This window comes from Talpa europaea (genome assembly GCF_964194135.1).
Source record: "Talpa europaea genome assembly, chromosome: 2".
Lineage (NCBI taxonomy): Eukaryota > Metazoa > Chordata > Mammalia > Eulipotyphla > Talpidae > Talpa > Talpa europaea.
Window position 1 is genome coordinate 57753385 of NC_140068.1, and position 25508 is coordinate 57778892.

The 25508-nt window shown below is 40.2% G+C and overlaps 1 protein-coding gene and 1 pseudogene across 2 annotated transcripts in view; one reads left to right on the forward strand and one right to left on the reverse strand.

Annotated features, from left to right (window-relative positions):
* The window catches only part of RRAGD (Ras related GTP binding D), a gene marked incomplete at both ends in the record, with an annotated part of 37628 nt that extends 12568 nt beyond the window's left edge, over positions 1-25060 (forward strand). The window contains 6 exons of the mRNA XM_084228515.1: positions 6250-6545; positions 12577-12776; positions 14425-14539; positions 15194-15336; positions 20338-20486; positions 24909-25060. Coding sequence (XP_084084641.1) covers positions 6250-6545; positions 12577-12776; positions 14425-14539; positions 15194-15336; positions 20338-20486; positions 24909-25060 — 1055 coding nt within the window. The remainder of the gene's footprint in view (positions 1-6249; positions 6546-12576; positions 12777-14424; positions 14540-15193; positions 15337-20337; positions 20487-24908) is intronic.
* On the reverse strand, positions 2842-5320 carry LOC311167598 (palmitoyl-protein thioesterase ABHD10, mitochondrial-like; annotated as a pseudogene). Its single transcript has 2 exons — positions 5255-5320; positions 2842-3506 (listed from the first exon to the last, which is right to left on the reverse strand). The product of its transcript is annotated as a palmitoyl-protein thioesterase ABHD10, mitochondrial-like (transcript).
* Positions 25061-25508: the final 448 nt, after the last annotated feature.

A 25508-nucleotide genomic window follows, 5' to 3' on the forward strand; every position in this document is an offset into this window, starting at 1 on the left:
TTGCACCACCAGGGAGGCCTAGTTTATATTTTAAAGAATTTTATGTAAATTGACTCATACAGTATGTCCTTTTTCATTAGGTGTCTTTCACTCAGTGTAATTTTGGTAATAACATTCATCTATGTTGAGTATATCAATGGTTTTTTTTTTTTTTAAGATTTGTTCATTTGCGCATACAAGAACTGGGGTGTAGACCAGAGGTGCAGGGGGGTGGGAGGATTCACCAGAGAGAGTGGGGAGCAGAACAGGCAAATCTATTGAAATACACTGTTGAGGGGAGCAGTGGGCAAGACAGGAGAGGTCTGCTGCACCATGTAGGTTGCTTCCAGGCTAGCTGGGGATCAAACTTGTGCTGCAGTGTCTGGCAATAGCTTGATTGCGCTGTGACTTTAACCCCTGCACCACCAGGGAGGCCCAATCACAGGTTTCTTATTGCTGAGATGTACCACAGTGTATCTGTTCTCCTGCTGGACATACACAGCATTCTCTTGGGTAAGTAACTGTCAGTGGGAAGGCTGGGGTAACATGAGGAAGTATGTTTAACTTCCTAAGAAACCACAAAATTGCTTCTAAAATGGTTGTATTAATTTACATTTTCACGAACAATGTATGCGAGTTCTAATACCTCCACCTCCCTACCCACGCTTGTCACTGTTCAACTTTAGCCATCTTAGTGGATATGTAGCAGTATCTCATTGTGGTTTCCTTCACATTTATATTTTCCTAATGACTAAAGATGCATGGAGCATCTTATCATGTGCTTATTTATCTCCCATAAATATTTTGGGATTGCCTATTCAAATGTTTTGTGCTCCCTACCTCCTTAAAATTGTGTTGTTTCCCTATTAAAGACTTGTTAAGAGTTCTTTATATATTCTAAATACAAATCCTTTATCATGATTTGCATATGACATATAAATATTTTCTCCCAATCTGTGGCTTGTCTTTTTAAATAACAGTGAAAAGCAGGAGTTTTTATTTTAATCAGTCTATTTTATCTTTTTTAGGGGAAAAGATGTCATATCTAAAAAATCTTGACCAAACCCAAGATCATAAGTATTTTCTCCTCAAAGTTTCATAATTTTAGACCTTACAGTTAGGCCTATGATCCATTTTAGGTTAATTTTTATACATCATATAAGGTCTGGATTGCAATTTTTTTTTCTTTCTTTTTTTGGGGGGGGATGTGGTTGTATAGTCATTCTAGCACTCTGGTGAAAATAACTATACTTTTGGGGCCCTCCCTAGGGGCATAAGGGGTTAAGTCTAAGTTGCAGCACTATGAAGCTAGCTGTAGTCACTGCAGCACGAGTTCGATCCCCAGCTAGGGAGCAATCCACATGGCCCAGCAGACCTCTCCTATCTTTCCCACTGCTCCCCTTAACAGTGTTTTGCTCCCCACTCTGTCTCGGGTGGATCCTCACAACCCTGCTCCTCTGGCCTACACCCCAGCTCTTGTATGCATAAATACAAATGTTTTAAAAAAAGAAAAGAAAATGACTATCCTTTCTCCATGAAGTTGGCGTTGCACTTTTGCTCAAAAATTAGTTGTCCATGGATTTTTCACAAGCAATGTGAGGGGGGCATCCTTTTCTCTAGTCTATCTTTGAGTCAATACCACACTATCTAAGTAGATTTTTAATTTCTCCATGTTGGGAGCCTTGTTTTACGTATTTTCCTGTCCAGCCAATGTTTACCAAGCAATTATTTTGGCATCATTTTCCAAAATATTTATTGTGTTGAAAAATCAGAAACCTTAAGACAACTATTTAAAGATAAAATGTAGAGTTGAAATCATTCCATATGCAATATTTAATATGTTGAAAGATTTTGAAAGATCTCCAATGCACCTTTGAAATTTAACTTAAGGGTCCGAGCTTTGTAAATTAAATACAGAGAAGTTGTCTCTTATTCCTCCTATACCTGTATCTTTCATGACTCATCTACATTTTATTTTTAAAGATTCATTTTATTTGTTTATGCACACATGAGCTGGACTGTAGGCCAGAAGTGCAGGGGATGAGAGGATTCACCAGAGACAGAGTGGGGAGCAGAACAAGAGGATCAACTGAAATACACTGCTGAAGGGAACAGCTGCCACTACAGGAGAGTCTGCTACATCATATGGGTCAGCTCCCTGGCCGTGGATTGAACTCCAGCTGCAGTGGCTGGCGATAGATATCCTGAGCCTGATGACTTTAACCCCTGTACCACCAGGGAGGCCCTGTATTAGTAATTCTAAGTAGAAGAGAACACCATTACAGTCTGGTACAGTTAACATAAGCATTCTAAGGTAAACATCTTGAATGAAAAATTAGGAAAACTTTATATTAAAAAAAAAAAAACACAAGGTTTGAAGGAAGGAGGAAATTTTCCAAACAGCAGCTGGTCTTTCTTTACCACATGTAGCATTATGCAGCTAAATCATTAAATAAATAGTCATGTGATATTTACAAAACAGAACTAAAAGGGAAAAACTTTTTTTTTTAAGATTTATTTATGCATACAAGAGCTGGGGTACAGGCCAGAGATGCAGTGGGGGAGAGGATTCACCAGAGACAGAGTGGGGAACAGAACAGGCAGATCTACTGAAATACCCTGCTGAGGGGAGCAGTGGGCAAGATAGGAGAGGTCTGCTTCTCCATGTGGGTTTCTCTCTGGCTGGCCTGGGGGCCAGGGATGCTGTAGAGGCTGGAGATTGCTTCATAGGGTGGTGCTTAACCCCTTGCACCACCAGGGAGGCCCAAAAAAACCTTTCTAAGTATTAGGGTCTTAGATCTGTTATCCTTCAAGTTGAAGCACCTGCATCCACTAGTCTACATACCAAAGAAAATTGGGATTCTAGTTAACCATAGCTGAAAGCTTATGAATTAAGTCATCAATTGTGCAAACAAGATGAATGTCTGCTTTTCCCTTCACTCTATGATCACTGTGTTTTCTGCGGATGGCATCTACATCTGTGCTGATTACTTGGTCAGCAACTTTCATGGATGTATGCCAAAGTATGACATCATCCTTCATGCCATAGAGCAATCTTATAGCACAGATCACAGGAATAGGGATATATGTAACAAGCAGTGGTGTTCAGCTTCTGTAATGAAACTACACAGAATCTGGTAAACTGCTTCTTCATTGTATTTTGGTGGTAAGGTCCACACACCTTTCATTTCTATTTCCTTTTCACCTCAACAGGAAGCTGGTTGAAGTGTGTCACCCGGCCATCTGCAGCTATAGTTGTACTGATAAGAGCAACCATCTCTTGTGCAATTGCTGCATGAAGCATAAGTCGTCCACCCAGGCTAGATCCACCTAGTATCTATGGTCCTACAGCTAAGTCATCAGTTACAGGAAGAAAATCTGAATTTCCAGCTCAAGTAATCAAACCTTATAGGAGCATGACATACAAATTTGCAAAACTTCTCCATTGCCAATGCTTTCGTACCATTCGGGCTAGAAAGATAGCCAGGGGTGAAGATAACTCCTGTACTTCTGCCTTTTAGCTTCTTCTATAAGCCAGGAAATTTGAAGGGGGTTGCTTCACCTCTTGAACTTATGTTGTAGTGAGAGTTAGGAAGGGACAGAGTACTTCGAGGGTAGCAGCATGCTCTCTTCACCTTCTAGGCACTACTAGCCCCTGAGGGACTGGGATGGCCTTCCCTCTCATACATGAGTCCCTGTATTATCTGCCTCCTGGAGTGAGTGTGTGTGTGTGTGTGTGTGTGTGTATTGGAGGGGTAGGCAGTAGTGCACAGAGTTTACATGCTTAGGTATTCTTTCTCAGCTTCTGCAAGTAACAACCCTGTTGGTTGTCTTCCTGTCTGATCCTACTTCAGTTTTTACTAGTTCTGCTTTTTGCAGCAGAGCTCTACCATTCATTGTTAAGGTGCAGATTTTCTCTTCATATGATCTTTGCTTTTCTTAGGGATTTCTTGATTATTTGTAGCCTTTGAATTATTTTGTTTTTGTTTCAAAATCAATTATGTTTATTTGTTCATTTGTTTAGTTAGTATTCAGATTTGTATTATTTTTAGGGATTAGTATGGGAGGGGAAGACTGTGACATGTTATCAGCTTGGTATTTTTGAAACTGGACATCCTGTCTTTTTCAGTTCATGCCCTGCTTTTGCTGAGATTGACTTGTAATGGCAGTACTGCGAGTGGGTAGCTTATAATCACTGATAAAGAGGAAATCTGATCATATTATGGCTGGTTTATTTCCACATTACCGCTTCTATAGTATATCATCAGCAATTTATTGAATTGGGTTAAGATGAACAGGATGTGTGTGTGTGTGTGTGTGTGTGTGTGTGTGTGTGTGTAGAGTGGGGGTGCAATGTCCTTATAGTGGAGTGGTATCTGTACGTATCTGCACGTGCGCGTTTTTTTCTTTCTTCAATTATTGTTTTTTTTTTTTTAATTTTTTTTTTCTTTTATAGAGGCATGTTTTATTTATTTATTTGTTTGTTCGTCTGTTTCGTTTATACATGCACTGGGTACAGTCAGAAGCACGGGAGGGTGAGAGAATTCACCAGAGCCAGAGCAGGGAGCAGAGCAGGCAGAAGGACCGAAGTACACTGCTGAGGGGAGCAGCGGGCGGCAGGAGAGGTCTGCGCACCATGTGGGACCCTCCTCTGGTGGCCGGGGAGCAGCCGGGAATTGAACCGGCGCTGCAGAGGCTGCGGGCAGCTTCGCAACCCAGCGCTCAACCGCTGCGCCACCGGGGAGGCCCTCTTCAATTATTGTTTTACCTGGTTTGTGTGCTTACCTATAATGCAAATTCAAATATCAAAATATTTTATATACAGTACATAAAATTTACCAAGTCATTATCAAGTATTAACATGACTATAGACAATTGTGGAGTTTTGAGGAAAAAATGCTGGTTACAATAAAGAAGTAAAAGGACTGTTTTCAGTCTCTGTTGGATTGTGCTTGGACTGGGATCCGGGATTGAGAAAGACACACTCAGATATAATTCATAAGGATACAAAAAAAGAAATTTAGAAAGTAATTAATTATGTGTATAGCTCTGTATTTGCCTTTATTCTTCTGCCTTTTTCTTTAAAATGTTGGGTTTTTCCTCCAATTTTCATACCTGGTCTTATTTATTTACTTAGTGAGTCGTAAAGCTTTTTTATTAATTGAGATATGTTCACATACCATAGTATTTGCCCTGTTAAAGTATAAATTAGTGGTTTTATTATATTCATAAAGGTGTGTAGTCATCACCATGATTTAATTCCAGAACATTTTACCAGTTGATGGTCATCGATTGTCTCCACCTTTTGGTTATTGGGAATAATGCTGCTGTAAATATTCATGTACAATTTTCTCTTGGACAGATCTTCTTAGTCCTTTGAGTACAGGAGTGAGTGGGCTTGCTGGATCTTAGGGTGACACACTGTTCAACTTCTTCAGGAATAGCCAAACTGTTTCACAAAGCACACCCATTTCACATTCTCATGAGTAGTACCGGAGAGTTCTAATTTCTCTACATCCTCATCAGCACTGGTTATTGTCTCTCATTTTTATTATAACCATCTAGTGGATGGGAAGTGGCATCTCATTGTGGTTTTGATTATTTCGTTGGTGGTTAATGACGAACACCTTTTCACGTGTTTATTGGTCATTTGTATATCTTTGGAGAAATGTTTTTATTTTAGATCCTTTGCTCATTTTTTAAATTGGTTTGCCTCTTTATTGTTGATTGTGAGAGTTTTTTATATTTTCTAGATACCAGACCATTATCAAATATATGATTTGCAAATGTTTTCTCCCTTTCTGTGCATTGTCTTCACTTTCTAGAGAGTGTCCTTTGAAGCACCAAAGTTTTTTAATTTTGATGAACTACCAAATTGTTTATTTCAGGCATAACTTAAATAAGCAAGCACTCTCAAGTGCTTAGAGACTAGGATGAGCTAGGCAAAGAAGGACATGGGTCTGGAGTGCTGACTCCCCTAACAGTGTGCTCCAAGAAATCTCTGCCCTTCACTCCCTGCTTATGATGCAGAATTATACAGGTTTTCCTATCCTCTGGTAGGTGTGAGAGGTCCTGAAACAGCATTTTTCACTGTTTTGCGCTTAACTAAAAGCTGGCCCCCCAGTGAGGGGGTGATACAGTTAGCGCTCTGCATTTGGAAAAGTAGTTTTGTCTGTGAATTGTAAATCTCCTCTGAGGTGGAAGTGAAACTCCTTTAATTAACCACTGTGAAAGCATCTCCCCCTCATTCTTGTTTTGTGGTTTCTCCAGTTCTGGACTTCAGTGATCCCTTCAGCACAGAGGTGAAGCCAAGAATTTTGCTCATGGGCCTGAGAAGAAGTGGCAAGTCGTCTATTCAGAAAGTGGTCTTTCACAAAATGTCTCCCAATGAAACGCTGTTCTTGGAGAGCACAAACAAGATCTGCCGGGAAGATGTTTCCAACAGCTCCTTCGTGAACTTTCAGATTTGGGACTTCCCAGGACAGATTGACTTTTTTGATCCTACATTTGACTATGAGATGATCTTCCGGGGCACAGGAGCACTGATATTTGTCATTGACTCCCAGGTAAAGCTCATCCGGGAGGGGCGTGATAGGAGTGTAGCACCCTCTTGGACTACCCTTTCTCCTTGTGTTCAAATAGATTTCTTTGTGATGGCTTTGGTTTGGTTTTTAGAATCGGGAATAAGCTTTCTACTAAAGAATCAGTCTCAGACTGGTCTCTCAGACTTTGCAAAGTGAAAACAGCTCCCTCCATGTCATCCACCAAAGTCAGAGAGCTGTCTCCACAAATCATAGACCTAGGAAACCTCACAGATGGAGGGGACCACCCATCATATAGGCCAGGGACACACATTCATAAAAGATCACAGGGTCTCTTCAACAAAAGTATGTGCATAAATTTACATTTTAAAATGCTTAATATTTCCTGTGAAGATCATATTCTAAACGTGAACATTTTCCTCTGACTCAAATTATTGTAATTATTATTAGTACACAGTTAAGACAAAATAACTATTGCATATTTTACAGATAAGTAAAGATAAAAAGTAAAATTTGAAATAAATCTATCTCTTAGGAGATGGATATTTTCCTATTTAGGGAAGAGATATGTATTAGGATAAGAGAAGATTCGGTATCAATTCTATTTTTATTTTGTTTGTATAGAAACCTAGTTCACGTAAATATAGGTTTTGTGGTTCATGGGGAGGAGGCAGCAGGTCACTATTAGAAAGGGGCATTGGCAGCAGGACTGGAACGTAGGTGCTTTTCAAAATTTTCCCTACCCAGATGCTTCTGAAATGCCCCTGAAGCATGGCCCAGCCCAAAGAATCCCACGGGCTCTCTCTTGTAGCTGTGGGCAAACGCAAGGAAGCAAATTCTCCAGGAACGCACTAAACCAACTTTCATTTGTGGTTGAAACATCTCCCTGAAACAGTGGACTTAAATCAGACAGGTGGCCCAAACGCTCCCGGCCTTTCCGGGAGCACCACTGGTGTTAGGGAAGAGGGGAATAAAGACGCCTAGTACTAGTGGTCTGAGTTCATGCTTGGAAAGCCATTCTTTAAGTGGTTGCTTGTGCTTGAGAGCATCACATAATCCTTCAGGAACTAGGTACTTATTTGAAATAATAATAAAAATTTCAACTAAGCCTGTTAGTTCCAAGAGACAGCTCTGTGTAGTTCTAGTATAGCTGTGGGAGTGTGGCCCTATGGTTAGGCGGTGTTCTTTCTTTTTTTGATAGAAGTGTGGAGGGTGGAGACTTTTAATTCCAGTGCCTGATTTGTGAGCAGCCTATCCTTTCTCCCATGCACCATCTAAAAACTGTTTCTTATCTTCATCTGCATCAGGTCCAGGCCCTACTGCCAGTTTCTGCTTTCTGGCTGTCTTGCTTATTTTGACCCAAATGTGACCTTGACAGTATCCCACATCTTCCTGCCTCAGATCCTGCCAGCACCATAAGTTAGGTAGCTTGAAGCGGAGTGGCCGGGGTGTTTACACACTGCTGCATGGAAGGAGAGGCCCCTAGGATGTCACATTCACTTGTCCCTTTTATGCTCTGTTTTTCTACCTAAGTCATGCAGCAGCTGTTGCTGTAATTGTTGAGCTAGGTAGCAATAATGGTAGCCCTCCCTAACTATGGGTAAGTAGATTCCAACCAGATGACTCATCATTTCAAGACAGTAACTTAGTAAATACTTAAGTATCATGTTTTGCTTACATAGCAATTTGCATTCATGCAATTAAAATTTCCAGTGTCATTCTTTCTCATGTGGTTGTGATATGGATATCATGTTGCTAAAAGAGGTCCACTTGCCTATTTTCAAATTGCAACTATAATTTGCTTTTAATATTACCTGAACATGAAAAGTGGACCTTCAATTCCGGTTGGTAAATGTGTTTGGTGTTGCTTTATTTTGTTATTTTTTTTTTTAGTTGTAGGGCAGAGAAAGGTATAAGGATGTCTGAGAAATTAATTTTTTTAATTGTTTTTGTGTAGAAGTTGGGTGTACACCAGAGGTGCAGGGGGGTGAGAGGATTCACCAGTGACAGAGTGGGGAGCAAAGGAGGCGAATTTACTGAAACACACTGCTAAAGGGAGCAGCAGGGAAGACAGGAGAGGTCTGCTGAGTCATATGTGGGTTAGCTCCCTGGCCAGGGATGAAACTCAGGCTGTTATGGTAATAGTGCTGAGACTTAACCCATAGGCTACCAGGGAGGCCCCAGAAATTCATCTTATTAAGTTAAACTTTTTTTAAAAGTGTAAGAAAACATTGCTGAGAGCTGTCATTTACCAAAAATAAGGAATAAATAAATAAGACATTTCAAGTATACTTTTATTTTTTTTAATGATTTATTTTATTTATGTATGCATACAAGAACTGGGATGTAGGCCAGAGGTGCGGGGTAGGGGGTGGTAGTGAGAGGATTCACCAGAGACAGAGTGGGGAGCAGAACAGGCAGATCTACTGACATATATTGCTAAGAGGAGCAGTGGGTGAGACAGGAGAGGTCTGTGCCATGTGGGTTAGCTCCATATGGGTTTGCTCCCTGGCAGGGAATCAAACTCATGTAGCAGTAGCTGGCAATAGCTTGATAGTGCTGAGATTTCAACCCCTGTGCCACCAGTGAGGGCCTCTAGTATACTTTCTATTGGAACTGGACTGTAAAAAGTTTGGGAAGTCTTCCCCAGTGGCGCAGTGGATTGAGCACCACCACGCTGTGAAGCTGTCTGCAGCCTCTGCAGCGTGGGTTCGATTCCCGGCCGGCCAGGGAGAAACCCACATGGCATGGCAGACCTCTCCTACCTCGCCCGCTGCTCCCCTCAGCAGTGTACTTTGTCACTCTGCCTGTTCTGTTCCCCGCTCTATCTCTGGTGAATTCTCTCACCCTCCTGCGCCTCTGACCTGTACCCCAGTTCTTGTATAAATAAATAAATCTGAAAAATAAAAAGAGCTTAAAAAAAAAAGTGGTTGAGATGGCAATTAAAAAAAAAGTTTGGGAGTCTTCACATGATGTGTTTATTAGAAGGACTGAAGAGAAAACCAAACTATAGAGCAGTGTCTTGCTGGTACTTGAATATCGTTGCCTTTATTTCTAAGCAGTGCTCTGTTAGTCTCACACTAAATATTTTAGTCTTTTGCTTGTGAATTCCTCACAATCACAGGATTACCAGATAAATATATCACCAAGGAGAAAATGAGTCTTTACAGAAGGTTGTAAAATAAAAGAGAATGAAACAATCAAGAGAGATTCCCCCAGCTAAACAGTGACATTGCCAGCCCCCAGCAGAACTCTCAGAACACCTGCAGACCGCTAGTGGGCCCCTGAAACCATTTCATTTGTGCCTTGGGATCCAAAATAGAATGTCCACTTGGCCCTTGGTGGTTGTGGCCCGCCTGTAATTCCTAGATCTAAATTTGGAGTGGAAGCCACGCAGCATATTTTTCCTTTATTTTTGTCAAAGAAGATGATAAACAGTAGAAAAAATCATTCACAGTTCCTTTGATTTAATAGATCAAAATAAAAGTGGTTGAGATGGCAATTAAAAAAAAAAGTTTGGGGAGTATTTTTCTTTTTTTAATGTCATTTTTAGTCTTTGCAACTATATATAATTTGGTATTGGTTGGTAATAAGACCATTTCATATGCTTGGCAGGGAGGTTAGAACAGAAATTTCTGATCTTTTGAGATTGTAATACTCTTGATATTGGCTAGTTTTGCTCACAGACATAGCCTCTTAATTCCCTCCTCAGTTAAGCATAAGCAACAGTACTTTTTTTGAGAAGTAATTTATATACAATAAAATGCACTTACGTGTCCAGTGCTGTGACTTTGACAAATATACATACATGGTAACCACCTCACAATCAAGAGATAGACTTATTTCCAACAGGATCTTTTGTGTCCTTTCTCAGATACTCCTCCAAACCTCAGTCCCAGGTAACGGCTGATGTGTTTTCTGTCACTGTAGATGAGTTTGTCTTCTCTGAAATGTCATGTGCATGGAAGCAGACAGTGATAACTTTAGCTTTTATTTGAGATATTTTAAGATATAAAAAGGGCTACAAATTATTAATCTAGAATTTTTCCAGAACATGTAATCTGCAGTCCCTATGCCTTATATTTATCTTCATTTTCAACAACTCTTTAGAGTGTGAAGGAGGAAAAGGACTCCATTTGCTATTTTTCTCCCTGTTTTATTAACTTTGGATTTGTCCACATGTGGAGTCAGAATAGAGGGTGAAAAATTGCTACATTTTTTTCCCACAGATCTCTTTACTTTTTTTGCTATACAAATACCTTTCAAGTTGGCAGTAATTAAGAGATTTGACAACACGTTGTTGGTGAGGGCTGGTTCACGGGCTGCTCTTACACTCTTCCCAGTCAAAGTTAAATTTCTTGGTCCTCTGACCCAGCAAGTCTGCCTTCAGGGTAAGCCCTGAAAAACTCTGACAGACACAGATGTGTGTGCATGGGACTCTCCACATTTTATCGTTGTCTGGAGCACATAGTTGGAAACATTCTGAATGTCCATTGATGAGATCAGATAAATTTATACAGAGACATTTTGTAGAGCCTTTAATAAGAGATATTCACTAGAATTGCATACTTCAGGATAGGTAAATCTCACTGACTTAATGTTGATTGAAAAAGGTAAATTATAATTTGCATGTAACTTGATATTCTATAAATTTTAAAAGTGTAAAATTAATTTTGTATATTGTTTAGGAATGTATATTTATATTGTGGTTTATAAAGAGATGAGTGAGATTATACTCTAAACTTGGGATTACAGTTGCATCTGGAGATTGGGGTTAAAGTGGGATAGGCTAGTAGGAGAGGAAGAGATACACAGGACCTCAGTGTCTAATGTTTGATTTTGTAAAACAGAAGCACGTGTGAGTATTCATTATATTACATAAGTATCATCTGTGTAGGAAGGCGAGAAAAATAGTATTGTGTTGTTTGGTATAATTACTCTAGAGCAGGGGTCAGCAAATACTTCTGTAAAGGGCCAGTGGTAAATTTTTTTTAAGATTTATTTTTATTTATTTATTTATACAAGAACTGGGGTGTAGGCCAGAAGTGCTGGGAGTGAGAGGATTCACCAGGGACAGCGTGGGGAGTAAAAAAAGCAGATCTACTGAAATACACTTCTGAGGGGGAGCTGCAGGTGAGACAGGAAAGGTCTGCTGCGCCATGTGGGTCACCTCCCTGGCTGGGATGGAACTCGTGCTGCAGTAGCTGCAGATAGCTTCACAGTGCTGATGCTTAACCCCTTATGCCTCCAGGGAGGCCCTCAGATGGTAAATATTTTAGGCATTGCAGGCTATACAGTGTTGGAGGAGTCCCCACAGGAGAAACCACTCAACTCTACCATTATACCATGAAAGAACCATAAACAATATGTGAACACACATCCAATAATACTTGACTTGCAAAGAACAGGCAATGAACCCAATTTGGTCTACAGGCCGTGATGCTACCTCTGCTTTGGACCCTGCTTTTAAAATTTTTTCTTACTGGCTCCTTTCCCATCACCCCAAAGGCTCATATCACATTTCCATCTATGTTAATTCATCACAGTTCACCAAGAGACTCATGTCTTCCTGAAGGAATCATCTTAGGTTATCATCCTGGGTGGTGTGAGGTCATTTTATTCATAGAACAACAATTCTGATATCTACGATTGTCCTCAAGTAAATCAACTGCCTGCAATTGTGTTTTTCTAGCCTTATCCCTCCCTCTTTGTTAACAAAACTTAAAATTTCAGATTTGACTTAAAAACAGCTTTAATTTGGACTCCTGAAATATTTTGAGGGGGTTGTGCCCACATAACTTCCAGATTAAGTGTATATGTGAAAGAAAAAAAATGGTAACTGAAATTAAGTGAAAAAAAGTTTAATTAGCTTGTCTAGGGGGATCATTTCACAATGTCTGTGTACATCAAAATGTCACATTGTACACTTAACAAGTGTTTACTTGTCAATTATAACCTTAATAAGGCCAGGGGAAGAAAGAGTGTATATGTAAGTCCTTTGACGGGCTCAGGAAGGGGTGCAGCTCCTCTAACAGGACCGTGCCTTTGTTCCTAGGATGATTACATGGAAGCCCTTGCCCGGCTCCACCTCACGGTGACCCGGGCCTACAAAGTGAACACCGACATCAACTTTGAGGTGTTTATTCATAAAGTGGATGGTCTGTCAGATGACCACAAAATTGAAACCCAAAGAGATATTCATCAGAGAGCAAACGATGACCTTGCAGATGCTGGATTAGAAAAAATTCACCTCAGGTGAGAACAGAAATCCATGAGGGATCACAGTAATTGGTGGCAAAATGCAGGTCCGGGGTCCAAAGTCACACGTAGTTTGGCATGGGCAGTAATTTACCGATTTACTTTGTTTTGTTCTTTAGACATTGGGACAGTATTAATGGAAAGCAAGGTTTTCATGTGATGGTTCTAATCTTTGGGAAAAGCAATGATGTTGTTTAAAAAATTTTTTTTGAAAAATTTATTTATTTATGCATACAAGAACTGGGGTACAGGCCAGAGGTGTGGGGGGTGAGAGGATTCACCAGAGACCGAGTGGGGAACAGAACAGGCAGGTCAACGGAAATACACTACCGAGGGGAGCAGAGGGCGAGGCAGGAGAGGTCTGCTGCACCATGTGGGTAGCTCCCTGGCCGGGGATCGAACTCATGCTGCAGTGGCTGCAGATAGCTTCATAGGATGTGTCTTAACCCCTTGCGCCACCAGGGTCCCTAAAATTTTTTTAAATAGGTGGTCAAAGCTAAGATTCTTCCCTCATGTGAAAACTACCTAATAAAGCCTATGAACGTAATCCAGGAAGTTAATCAATGCTGAAGTTTACAGTTGTTTTTTTTTTTAAAGATTTATTTATTTATGCATATAAGAACTGGGCTACAGGCCAGAGGTGTGGGGGGTGAGAGGATTCACCAAAGACAGAGTGGGGAACAGAACAGGCAGATCCACTGAAATACACTGCTGAGGGGAAGCAGTGGGCCAGTCAGGAGAGGTCTGCTGCACCATGTGGATTGCTACCTGGCCAGCCAGCGTGATTGAACTCGTGCTGCAGTGGCTACGGATAGCTTCATAGGTTGCGTCTTAACCAAGTTTACAGTTCTTAATAAATATGATAGTTTTTTTTTAAAGATTAATTTATTTTTATACAAGAGCTGGGGTACAGGCCAGAGGCGCAGGTGGGTGAAAGTTCACCAGAGATAGAACGGGAAGCAGAACAGGCAGACGACTAAAATTTACTGCTGAGGGGAGCAGCAAGCACGACAGGAGAGGTCTGCCGCGCCATGTGGGAATCTCCCTGGCCGGCCAGGAATCGAACCTGCACTAAAGAGGCTGAGGACAGCTTCACAGCGCTGCACTCAACCAGCTGTGCCACCGGGGAGGCCCTAAATAAGATAATTTTGTAACCGTGAGTAAGGAAGGATTTTGAGGAAAATTCAAATAGAAACACAGAACCATATCTTTCATATTTTGTGGAGTAGCATATGCATCATTCATTCTGCAAATTGGAAAATGAAAAAATTAGGCACTTCAATATCAATAGTACAACCCTTACTCACCTTGGTGGGAGGAGGGGCATGTGTAAAGATGCTGAGATGCCAGTGCCCTGCAGCCAGTGAGGAAGCTGGTGCTGGCACATACCCCTGAGTATTTCATCTTCCCAGCCAGTCAGAGCACAAAAGTGGGCACAGTTCTAGGTTTTTTTTGTAAGTTGGGGAGGAATGACTTGTTAAGATGTGTTCATTTTTTGCTGAGGTCATTTTGAATTCTGACAGGGGTTGGGAGGTGTGTGCAAGGATTCTAACAACAAAAGCAAGTCCTGGTGTTGTGACATAGCCTAAGCAGTCTACTCCTAAGTCAAAGTGAAAATGTGATAAAATGTTTTTTCCTCTTTCAGCTTTTATCTGACAAGCATATATGATCACTCAATATTTGAAGCTTTTAGCAAAGTCGTTCAGAAATTGATTCCTCAACTCCCTACCCTGGAGAACTTGCTAAACATCTTTATATCAGTAAGTAAATACTGTCATCTTGTTAGTCATTTGCAGAATTTGAGAATAACGTTGCTAGAGTTAAATGACTTGTTTCTGCTTGTTCTTACAGCATTTCAAGGTCATTTAATTATTACTTTTGAAAATTACTCCTACATACAGTTTTAGGTCCTTCAAAATTTACTCCCCAAATGGATTCCTGTATCTCACTAGTATAACGGGAGTGTTTATTCAAGTTGTAATGATCATTCGATGTTAAGAGAGCCTACTAGAGATAGGGAGCATAAAAGCTGGTTTTGGCAATAAGATAAATTCTGTTGAATGTTTTTTATATGTTTAACACTGTGAATGATAAGCTGATTGGAATGCATCCTAGAAACCACCAGCTCAGGGCAGGCTCTGCAATATAGAAGGGAAGCAGACCTGCTGCTATACTCACATTTACTGTCATTGTACAATTTTGAGTTTGTTTAGATTTTTAAATTTAAAGTCAGTAAAATTAGTATTCTTTCTTGACCTTTTCTTTAACTGCAATTACCTCTCTAGGAGTCAGGAAACATCGCCCAGTTTTTTTACATAAAGTAAATTCCAGTGAAGATAGCATAAAATTTTATGTAACCATGATATGGTCTGAACTCAACATCACTTTAAGACAGCATCTTCTTTTTGTTTTAGAATTCTGGAATTGAAAAGGCTTTTCTGTTTGACGTGGTCAGTAAAATTTATATTGCAACCGATAGCACCCCCGTGGATATGCAAACTTATGAGCTCTGCTGTGATATGATAGATGTGGTTATTGACATTTCTTGTATTTATGGGTAAGTAAAATATCCTGAAACCATACACCTCTTTTATGAGGCTCAGAGTGGCTAGGTTTCTCACCCCTCCTCACATTGTCAATAAGAGATGGAACTGGGATTTAAACTCAAGTCTAACTGATTTCTGGTTCCTCTGTCATTGTATAATGATGTTATAATACTCAGGAGAGACTCAGAGGATCCTTAAACTCTAAATAAAAATCTCATATCAACAGCAGCTCTCTTACCATCTTTGTTACAAGAAAAACTGCTGATTTTTTTTTTAAAGATTTATTTATTCATTTATACAAGCACTGGGTACAGTCAGAAGCATGGGAGGGTGAGAGAATTTACCAGAGCCAGAGCGGGGAACAGAACAGGCAGACCGACGAAATACACTGCTGAGGGGAGCAGCAAGTGAGACAGGAGAGGTCTGCTGTGCCATATGGGTTGCTCCCTGGCCGGCCGGGGATCAAACTTGTACTGCAGAGGCTGCAGATTGCTTCATAGTGTGGCTGTGACCTCTATCAGCTGCTAGGAGAGTCTGTGTCTTGCCATTTCTCTCTTTCACCTGCAAAAAATCCTTTGCTCATTCAGTTCAGATTCTGTTAACTCTCAACATACACAGGCATACACATAGTCCTCTCTGTTGTGAAGTAGGGAAAGTATTACTCATAGGACTGTAGTGAAGATAAAATGTCATCAGGCTTCTCCTGGTAGACCCTGCATAGACGGAGCAGCCATTATACTGTTGTTGTTTTGGGTTTTTTTTTGTTTTTTTTTTTGCGGGATCCTCGCTAGCAGCCGGGGAAAGAACCGGTGCTGCAGAGGCTGCGGGCAACCCTGCAGCCCAGCGCTGAACCACTGCGCCACCAGGGGAGGCCCTGTTGTTGTGTTTATTGAACACTGCCATCTGGCTTTATAAATAGACCCCAGATTACTGCCCTGCAATAGTCTATTGTTCTAAAATCATAGATGGATGATTTAGAAATAGTTTCAGAAGCTGAATATACTCTGATTACAATCTAGATGACTGTCATAATCAAGTACAATGAAAAACACAATTAATATGACACATATTTAACAATATGCATAATCATTATTGTGCCATATGGTAATTAAACATAACTGGTAGGTTGTTCATGTAAATTATATTAATCAAAATTACTTATTCCCCACTAAAACAAACATGTGAGTTGGGAGGATGAGGAACTGGAAGCTGGGCCTTGTGGTCAGATTGTTTTTCTGCAGTGGAGTGCAGTGTTTCTGAGAACCCACTGGGTTCAGTAAAAACCAGCCTGGGTCAGAAATGTAGCAGGGACTGTGGGGGTTCTTCAGATTGCTTACTGGAATGGCCTGCGGCCAGTTAGCCTGCCTGAGATGTGTACAGCAGTCCAGAAAACAGGCCGCCCTGTAACTGCAATCTTGCTGTGGGTTCCCAGCTACTCCACGGAAACCAGCAGTCCACAGGAGCTGGTACACCTGGGGCCTCGATCAGTCTGTTCTGGAATCTCACTCAGCTGAGCTTCTGCTGCAGCTGGTCAGCTATATACAAGCCCACACCTGTACTTCAAAATCTGTTCCTTCTTGGATCACGCTCAGCGAAATAAGCCAGAAAGAAAAAGAAAAATACCAGATGGTCTCACTCATAGCAGCAATCTAGAAAACTTAAATAAGGGACCAGGAAAAAGAATAACTATAAGAAAGAAAATATCAAAATCGACAAACAACTATGAACCAGAGACACTTTATGGCGGGTGGGGGGCGGGGAAAGGAGGGATTGGGGTCAAAGTAAGGGAGTTGTAATTGTATGGGGAATATTAAAAAAAAAAAAAATCTGTTCCTTCTTCATGTGTTCTCAGTGCTTGATGGATGGAAACTTTAGTAATATATAGTGATTGCAGTGGTAAAACCTGACCAGTTTCTCCTTGTAATTTTTGTCTTTTGTTTTTCTAATTTGTTTAAAGTTTATTTTTTCTAATTTTGAAAATATATGCTCACTGCAGAAAATACATAAAAGTACTAAGAATGAAATTAAAGTAACCCATATCTCATCACCTAGAGACAGTCAGGTGTGTATTAATGTTTGTGTGTACTTTATTCTTGTTTCTGTGTGTAATTTTTTAAATTACTTTGTGTATATAATTTTATATCCTTTTTTTCCATTTAACATTATCACCTAGGACTTCATGTGTGTTATAAATGCTGGTAATAAACAATGTTTAGTAGTTACTATACAGTATTATATTTACTTGGAGATTTTGAATACAATTTTCTTCACTGGTAAAAATTTTAACTGTTTCAAAATATTACAAGCAAGAGAAAGTCCTTCCCAAAAAGTAGCTAAAAATAGTACAAAGAAAGTTAAGAATTTTGTTAAAGCATCTCTAACATCTTAGATCCAATTCTTCTTAAAGATTTTCTTTTAATGTTTTGGTGGGTTGTAGTTAGCTGAATCCTTTTTTAAAAAACTAACTTCCAGGACCTCCCCGGTGGCGCAGCAGGTTGAGCGCAGCACTGTGGAGCTGTCCGCAGCCTCTGCAGCGCGGGTTCAATTCACATGGCGCAGCAGACCTCTCCTGTCTCACCCGCTGCTCCCCTCAGCAGTGTATTTCAGTAAAACTGCCTGTTCTGCTCCCCACTCTGTCTCTGGTGAATCCTCTGCTCTCAACCTCCGGCACCTCTGGCCTGTACCCCAGCTTTTGTATAAATAAAAAATAAATCTTTAAAAAAAAAAACTAACTTCCACAATTCATTTTAAGTAGCCATGTTTGTGCCAGATAAAATTCTCTCAAAACTAAAAACCTACATTTTCTTGAAAATACAATTTAGACTTTTCATTTCCTCAGGTTTGGCACTCTATACTCTGGGATAGCCACAAGATTAAAAGCATCAACTCAGAAATTAGTCAAATCTAGGCTTGCAGCCCTGGTTCTACCCCATCAGTAACTTTGACCACATTGCCTTGTTTTCCCCTGTCTCAGTTCCTCAATACATGATGTAGAGGATCCTTAGCCCAAACACTGCATCGTGCGTGGTAAGAATTAAGAGCAGTGCAAATCACATATCAAGTACTGGCTATTACTATGTAAGTGACAAAGTTGAGCACCAGCTGAGTTATTGTGCCATATTAGTAAACCTGGCAATTCCAATTAAGTCAAATTTCATAAATTTCATAGTCAATTATTCATAAATTTGGGAAGTGAAAATAAGTCAGAAGATATATACACACAGTTTTAGATAAGGGTAAAAGGTGTAGGGAGGTGCTCCTTTGCCTGAAAGGAAAGGAAAAGATATGTAACACTGATTACATTAGTGTCTACTAGGGGTCCAGTTTCAGTCATTAAGACCATAATAATAATAATAGAAATAGCACTTAACATTCATTGTGTATTTCATGTTCTCAGCACTATATATATATATATACACACACACACACACACACACACATATATAAGTATGTGTATATATCTATAAGTATATATATACTTATATATATATAATTGCAGTAGGAAACTTTGCAGTAATTATTGTTAATATACAATTGAGGAAATTAATGCTTAAAGAAGTGACTCAACTTGGCCGTGTTGACATAGTAAATAACAGAGCTGGAATTCAAACCCAAGTTATCCGTGTCTACAGGTCACACCTTTTCATAAATAGAACAATATATATAAATATTTTTTAAAGATTTATTTTATATAAGAACTGGGGTACAGGCCAGATGTTCAGGAGGATGAGAGGATTCACCAGAGACAGAGTGAGACAGGAGAGGTCCGCTGCGCCATGTGGGTATCTCCCCAACTGGCCGGGATCGAACCCGCACTGCAGAGGCTGTGGACAGCTCCACAGCACTGCGCTCAATCGCCTGCGCCATCAGGGAGGCCCTAGAATAATATATTTATTTAACTTTATATTTTGAAAAAACATCAAGCCTACAGAAAATGTGTAAGAAAAGTACAATGAATCCTATATATCTTTCGCTGGGACTCACCAATTTTTATCAGTTTGCTATATTTGCCCTTTCTCTTTCTAATACATGTTGTTTGTTTTTGCTGAACCATTTGCAGTAAGTGGCAGACAGCATGAGTCTTTGATCCTAGCTACTTGAGGATCTAGGATCTTTTAAGAACAAGGACATTTTCCTGGAGAACTGTGGTTTAATTATCAATTAAGCAAGTGTTGCTTGGCTCCACCCCTCTGTAATATGTAGTCTGTGTTCACATTTTACCCAGTGGTCCCAATTCTCTCTTGCAGCATTTTGTCTCACTGACCTAGGATCTAGTTGTGTGCTTAATTCTCATGGCTCTTCAGCCTTCTTTACTTTGAAACAGTTCTTCTCCTCATGCTCTTTCATGAGAGCATGCTTTTGACAGCCTGGTTATTCTATCATGAGAAGACAAGAAGCCTTTGTCCTGTCTTGGAGCATGGAGAGGAGAGAGCTAACCTCCATCCCTTACCTGTGTTTTCCCAAGGTGCCAGGAGAGTTATCCGGCTGTTGCAACAGTCATTCATTGTGTCAGTAGGAAAGAGGCTGTCATACACTGTGTGCAGTCTTGTGATTGTGTGCTTTTTTTTTTAAGATTTATTTTTATTTATTTATGCATACAAGACCTGAGGTGCAGGCCAAAGGTGCAGGGGATGAGAGGATTCACCAGAGATAGAGTGGGGAGCAGAATAGGCAGATCTACTGAGATACACTGCTGAGGGGAGCAGCGGGTCAGGCAGGAGAGGTCAGCTGCACCATGTGGATTAGCTTCCCTGCCGGGCATTGAACTTATACTGGGTATCTAACTCATGGCAGCAGCTGGTGATAGCTTGATAATGCTGAGGCTTTAACCCCTGCACCACCAGGGAGGCCCCATTGGGATTGTTTATTTCTGCCTTTTGCTGAAAGACACTGTAAGTGCAAACTAATTATTGTGATTTTTATTCTGGGTTAAAGCTGGTCTCCATTGCTAGGTTATAATTTGTGGTTCATTCTCTATGCTCAAATATGTTTTGGTTTCTGTTCCCATTTAGTCTCAAAGAAGATGGAGCAGGAACCCCCTATGACAAGGAATCAACAGCCATTATAAAGCTGAATAATACAACAGTTCTTTACTTAAAAGAGGTGACAAAATTCCTGGCTCTTGTTTGCTTTGTCAGAGAGGAAAGCTTTGAAAGAAAAGGTAATTATTTTTTGTGTGTAGTTTAAAAGAAACATTTCAATTCAGACTGCCTTTATTGCTAGTTGAGTGTGGGTGGACAGCAGTGTGCTCCTTGAGGATTCTGGACATAGTCACAGGCCCCCTTGGCTGTGCCCTTATCAGACTTTGGGATCCTTGAACCAGTCTGCCCTCTAGTGATGGCAGCTGCCAGGAGGTGGATGTGGAACCAGCTGACCTTCCTCCGGGGCTTAGCTTTTATGCTAGTGAAGCTTGCTGGGGAGTTTTTGCCAGGCTACAAAGTCTCTTATAGGTGGGGGGACTCCCAGTTGGTCCACACCTCTAGAAAGTCTTAGGGATCTTGTGACCATGTAAGTGAGGGGAAGACAGTACTTATACAGCAGTAAAGCTGGACAATAACTTCTGTTTAGCACTTACACATTCTTAATGCCTCAGAACACAGTCATAGCATCAAGATTCTGAAAAGGGATATATTGTAGGGATATACTTAACATCACCACATAGGACCAAATTTAGTTTCAAGACAAAAGCAACTTTATGAAGCTATTCATTTTCTTCTTTTTTTTTTTAAGATTTATTTATGCATACAAGAACTGGTATATAGGCCAGAGGTGTGGGGGTGGGGTAAGAAGATTCACCCAAGACAGAGTGGGGAGGAGAACAGGTGAACCTACTGAAATACACTGCTGAGGGGAGCAGCGGGTGAGACAGGAGAGGTCTGCTTTGCCATATGGGTAGCTCCCTGGCTGGGGATCGAACTCGTGCTTCAGTGGCTACAGACAGCTTCATAGGTTGCATCTTAATCCCTTGTGCCACCAGGGAGGCCTGAAGCTACTCATTTTCACCCTACTATGTGAGCTGGGATATACCAGCTTACCGACATGAGGTTTTTGCTAATAACTAGGGTATGACATACCAATTTTTTGGATTAAATAGTTCCCAACAAAGTGGCAAAAGTAACTTTTACTGAGCTAACCTATTTTTTGTTCTGAGTAATACATGCTTATTGTGAAAATACATTGAAACTCTACATCTAAGGAAGAGAGTCAAATCACTCAATTTCTCCACCTAGAGTTAAATTTCTGGGAGTTTCTTTCTCCTTCCACTCGCCTCCCTCCAACCTTCCATCTCCCTTTCTTGTCCCTTCTTTCCTTCCTTCTTCCGAAAAAAGTGAGACCATAATCCCAATTTTTGATTACAAAGTCTTATAGCCTGTTTTTACTTAATTATACCATGAAATGTTCCCTAATTCTTTGCCCCTGGAAACATAATGTAGATTTTAATTTTTATCACAAGAGTAATGGATTCATTTAGAAAATTTAGAAATAACAAGTAAAAAAAAAATTGATAAGCTTCGCACTAAGATGCTCATCACATTTTCCATGTAACTTTCTAAAGTTTTTCATGTATATATGATGAAATATGGGATTGTATGATAAATACTATTTTATAATCATCACTTAAATTATTACAAACATATTTTTAAGTTTATTCAGTCTTTTTTTTACCATGTCAGTTTATTTTATTTTATTTCATTTTTTAAAAAATTTATTTATACAAGCACTGGGTACAGTCAGAAACATGGGAGGGTAAAAGAATTCACCAGAGCGGAGAGCAGAACAGGCAGACTGATGAAGTATGCTGCTGAGGGGAGCAATGGGCGGCAGGAGAGGTCTGCCTGCCATGTGGAACCCTCTCCCGGCAGCCGGGGATCGAACCGACGATGCAGAGGCTGCGAGCAGCTTCGCAACCCAGCGCTCAACCGCTGTGCCACCGGGGAGGCCCCCATGTCAGTTTAGTGATTGTGTTAGATTTTAACATCCATCTCTGCTTGGGGAAATAAATGTAAGCAGGAATTTATCCTGCTTTTGGATAAATTCTTTAGTAAGGTATTGCTAAGCCACCTCTCTTAGGATAGGCAGATTTTATAGTTTTTAACTAACTAGAAACCTATGTATTAGTGTCATAACTAAGGAATGTGAGTAAGTTGGCAGGTGCTGTTTGACTCCATCTTATTTAAATATGTGTGCTTTTTTGTGACAAACTATCTCCATTTGGCCAGGACAGAGTGGTGCGGAAGTGGGTACTGGGACAGAAGACCTCAGTGCTGAGGCTGGGACAGTCTCAGACAAACAGGATGAATTAGTCATCCTAACAGGTAGTTGTCTTTAAAAGGAACTTAATGCTTATAAATATATGGGGTAGCTTGATTTGTTTTTGTTGCTTTGATCTCATGTTGTTGAGTTCTGTTGATGCGGATAACCATCACTTAATTAGCTTTCCCTCTTATTCATCGTCTTCCGCATCTTTATTGATGGCTTCTGTGACTGCTTTGGGAGAAAGGAGAGAACTGAAAATACACACCGTTTTCAAGCAGCGTCCTCAGTCTTGACAACATATTATAGGCATGTTTCCTAGGTACTTATAATGTGCAGCCAACCCTGCACCTACTTTGTAACCTGGGTGGTTAAAAAAATACAGATATTGCACCCTAGGCAAGGAACCAGGAGCCTGTTAATTTTTTAATTAAAAGTTAACTAAAAATTAATTAATATAAAAAAGTTAATTAAAAGCTCCCTGGGTGTTTTTATTTTTTAAAAGATTTATTTATTTATGCATACAAGACCTGGGGTGCAGGCCAAGATGCAGGGGATGAGATGATTCCCCAGAGATAGAGTGGGGAGCAGAACAGGCAGATCTACTGAAATATGCTGCTGAGGGGAGCTGCGTGAGAGTCAGGAGAGGTCTGCTGCTCCATGTGGGTCACCTGCCTGGCTGGGGATCAAATTCATGCTGCAGTGGCTGAGGATAGCTTCATTAGTGCTGTGTCTTAACCCCTTGCACCACCACGGAGGCCTCTCCTGGGTGTTTTTAAATGAGCCAAGATTGAGAGCCACTGAACAGAGAAGGATGTCATACCATCACGAAACTATGGTGGTGAAGGTAGTGCCTATTTGTTCATGTCTCTGTTCTTGTATTTTCAATTTCCTTTAATGAAAAGGTTGAAATAAATAGCAAACGCTTTGTAGGAATGCTTACTTCCCTAAAAAAAAATCTGACTTCTGATTTTTTACTTTTTAAGACTCCCAATGCAGCAATATTGTAGTATTTTAAAATGTGCTAAAATAAATACATTGAAAATTGTAGAGAACTGTCAACAGGATGTCTTTGAAATTCCCCAAGTTGAGTTGTACCTTTTCAGTGAGCCCAACTACTTCTTAAGGCAGTTGGCTTAGATTTATTTATTTATGCATACAAGAACTGGAGTACAAGCCAGAGGTATGGGAGGTGAGAGGATTCACCAGAGACAGAGCGGGGAACAGAACAGGCAGATTGTCTGAAATACACTGCTGAGGAGAGCAGTGGGCCAGTCAGGAGAGGTCAGCTGCACCATGTGGATGGCTCCCTTGCGGCTGGTGATTGAACTGGTGCAGCAGAGGCTGCGGATACCTTCACAGTGCTGTGCTTAATCCCTTGCACCACCAGGGAGGCCCTGGTTCAATATATTTTAGGCAGAGAATGGTGAGCTGGTTTGCACATCTCATATCCAAAATCCCGCTAAGTAAACAAAATCATCTTTGCTTCTTGCTTTTTTCGTGTTACTGTACCCTTATTGCCTCATTGCTCTTTTCCCAGAAGGAAACGGCCTAGTTTTACTGCTCTTGAGGTCTCCTGCACTGTAGAAACAGCAGAGGGCGCCACACAGATGGGTTTGGTGCTACTGGAGGTGGACCTGGTGTTTCCCTCCATTGCATTTGCTTTTGTTTATATGACTACTTTAAAGAACATCACTCGTTGGCTAAAATCCCAATTTTTTTTTTCTTTGTTTTGTTTGGGGCTCTGGAAATATCCAAAATACTCGTTGGGCTAGTTATTTTAATAAATTTAAAGATAGTAAATGTAACCAACTGCCTTATCTTATAAAAGTAATGTTATTCTTAACAATTCTACAAATTAATGATAATGATGAAAATGTGCTCAAGACTGGGTGATTTTTTATTCTATTTTTACTACTAATTAATTTGTGAAAACACAAGATGATTCTCCCCTATTATTTTTCCATTTAGAACTTAATATTAGAACATTGAGAACCTAACATTGAAAAATTGAGAATGTCATTGGTTGTTGAATTTGTGAACTTAGAATTGATGAGATGACTGTTATTCTAAAATCAAGCACTTTGCTGTCCTCAGAGCATATGAAAATGAGTTATCTAGAATAAATTTTCAGTTAATATTTATTAATTGATCTCTGCAATTTTGGAGGTTTCCAGTAGCTCAGCTGCAGACCTCCTAGGGAGGTCTATGGCCTTAGGTTAAAGCTACTCCTCTATTCACACCTACTTGCTTGTCCTGACCCTAGAATCATGGAAAGATGGAGATTTTTTCCTATGTGACATTGCTAAACATTTTTTCTCTTCTCCAGGGCTTATTGATTATAATTTTCATTGCTTCCGGAAGGCCATTCATGAAGTTTTTGAGGTGAGAATGAAAGTGGTAAAATCTCGAAAGGTTCAGAATCGTCTACAGAAGAAAAAAGGAGCTACTCCCAATGGGACCCCTAGAGTGCTGCTGTAGGTGAGGTTCCAGGAATGTCTCTTGAAATCAGACCTTTCAGTGAGGCTGCTACGCTGTGTTGCACTAAAGGAAGAAGGAAAAAGGAGATTGGAACACATGCCATGGAATTGTTGTTTAAACAAAAAATCCTGCAACCCTCTTGATCGTCTCTTTTTTCAATAAAGTAAGCACTTTGAAGCAAAAACTTGTATATTAACAATGACGTGAAATCCACTGTAATTTCATTACACAAATGTAAACTTTTATGATCTGTCGCCACAAAATCCTGTGTAAGAACTGCCAGGAAATGTATATATTTTGCACTTTTTCATGTTTTTTTCTCATTGAACTGAAACTTTGATAAAAGAATTTTCTAAGCTTTTTTCTGTACTTGGTGTTCAGGACATGCATATTATATCGTCCACTCAATGGCAATCAGAAAATTCGTCAAAAAGAGATGCATTGGCAG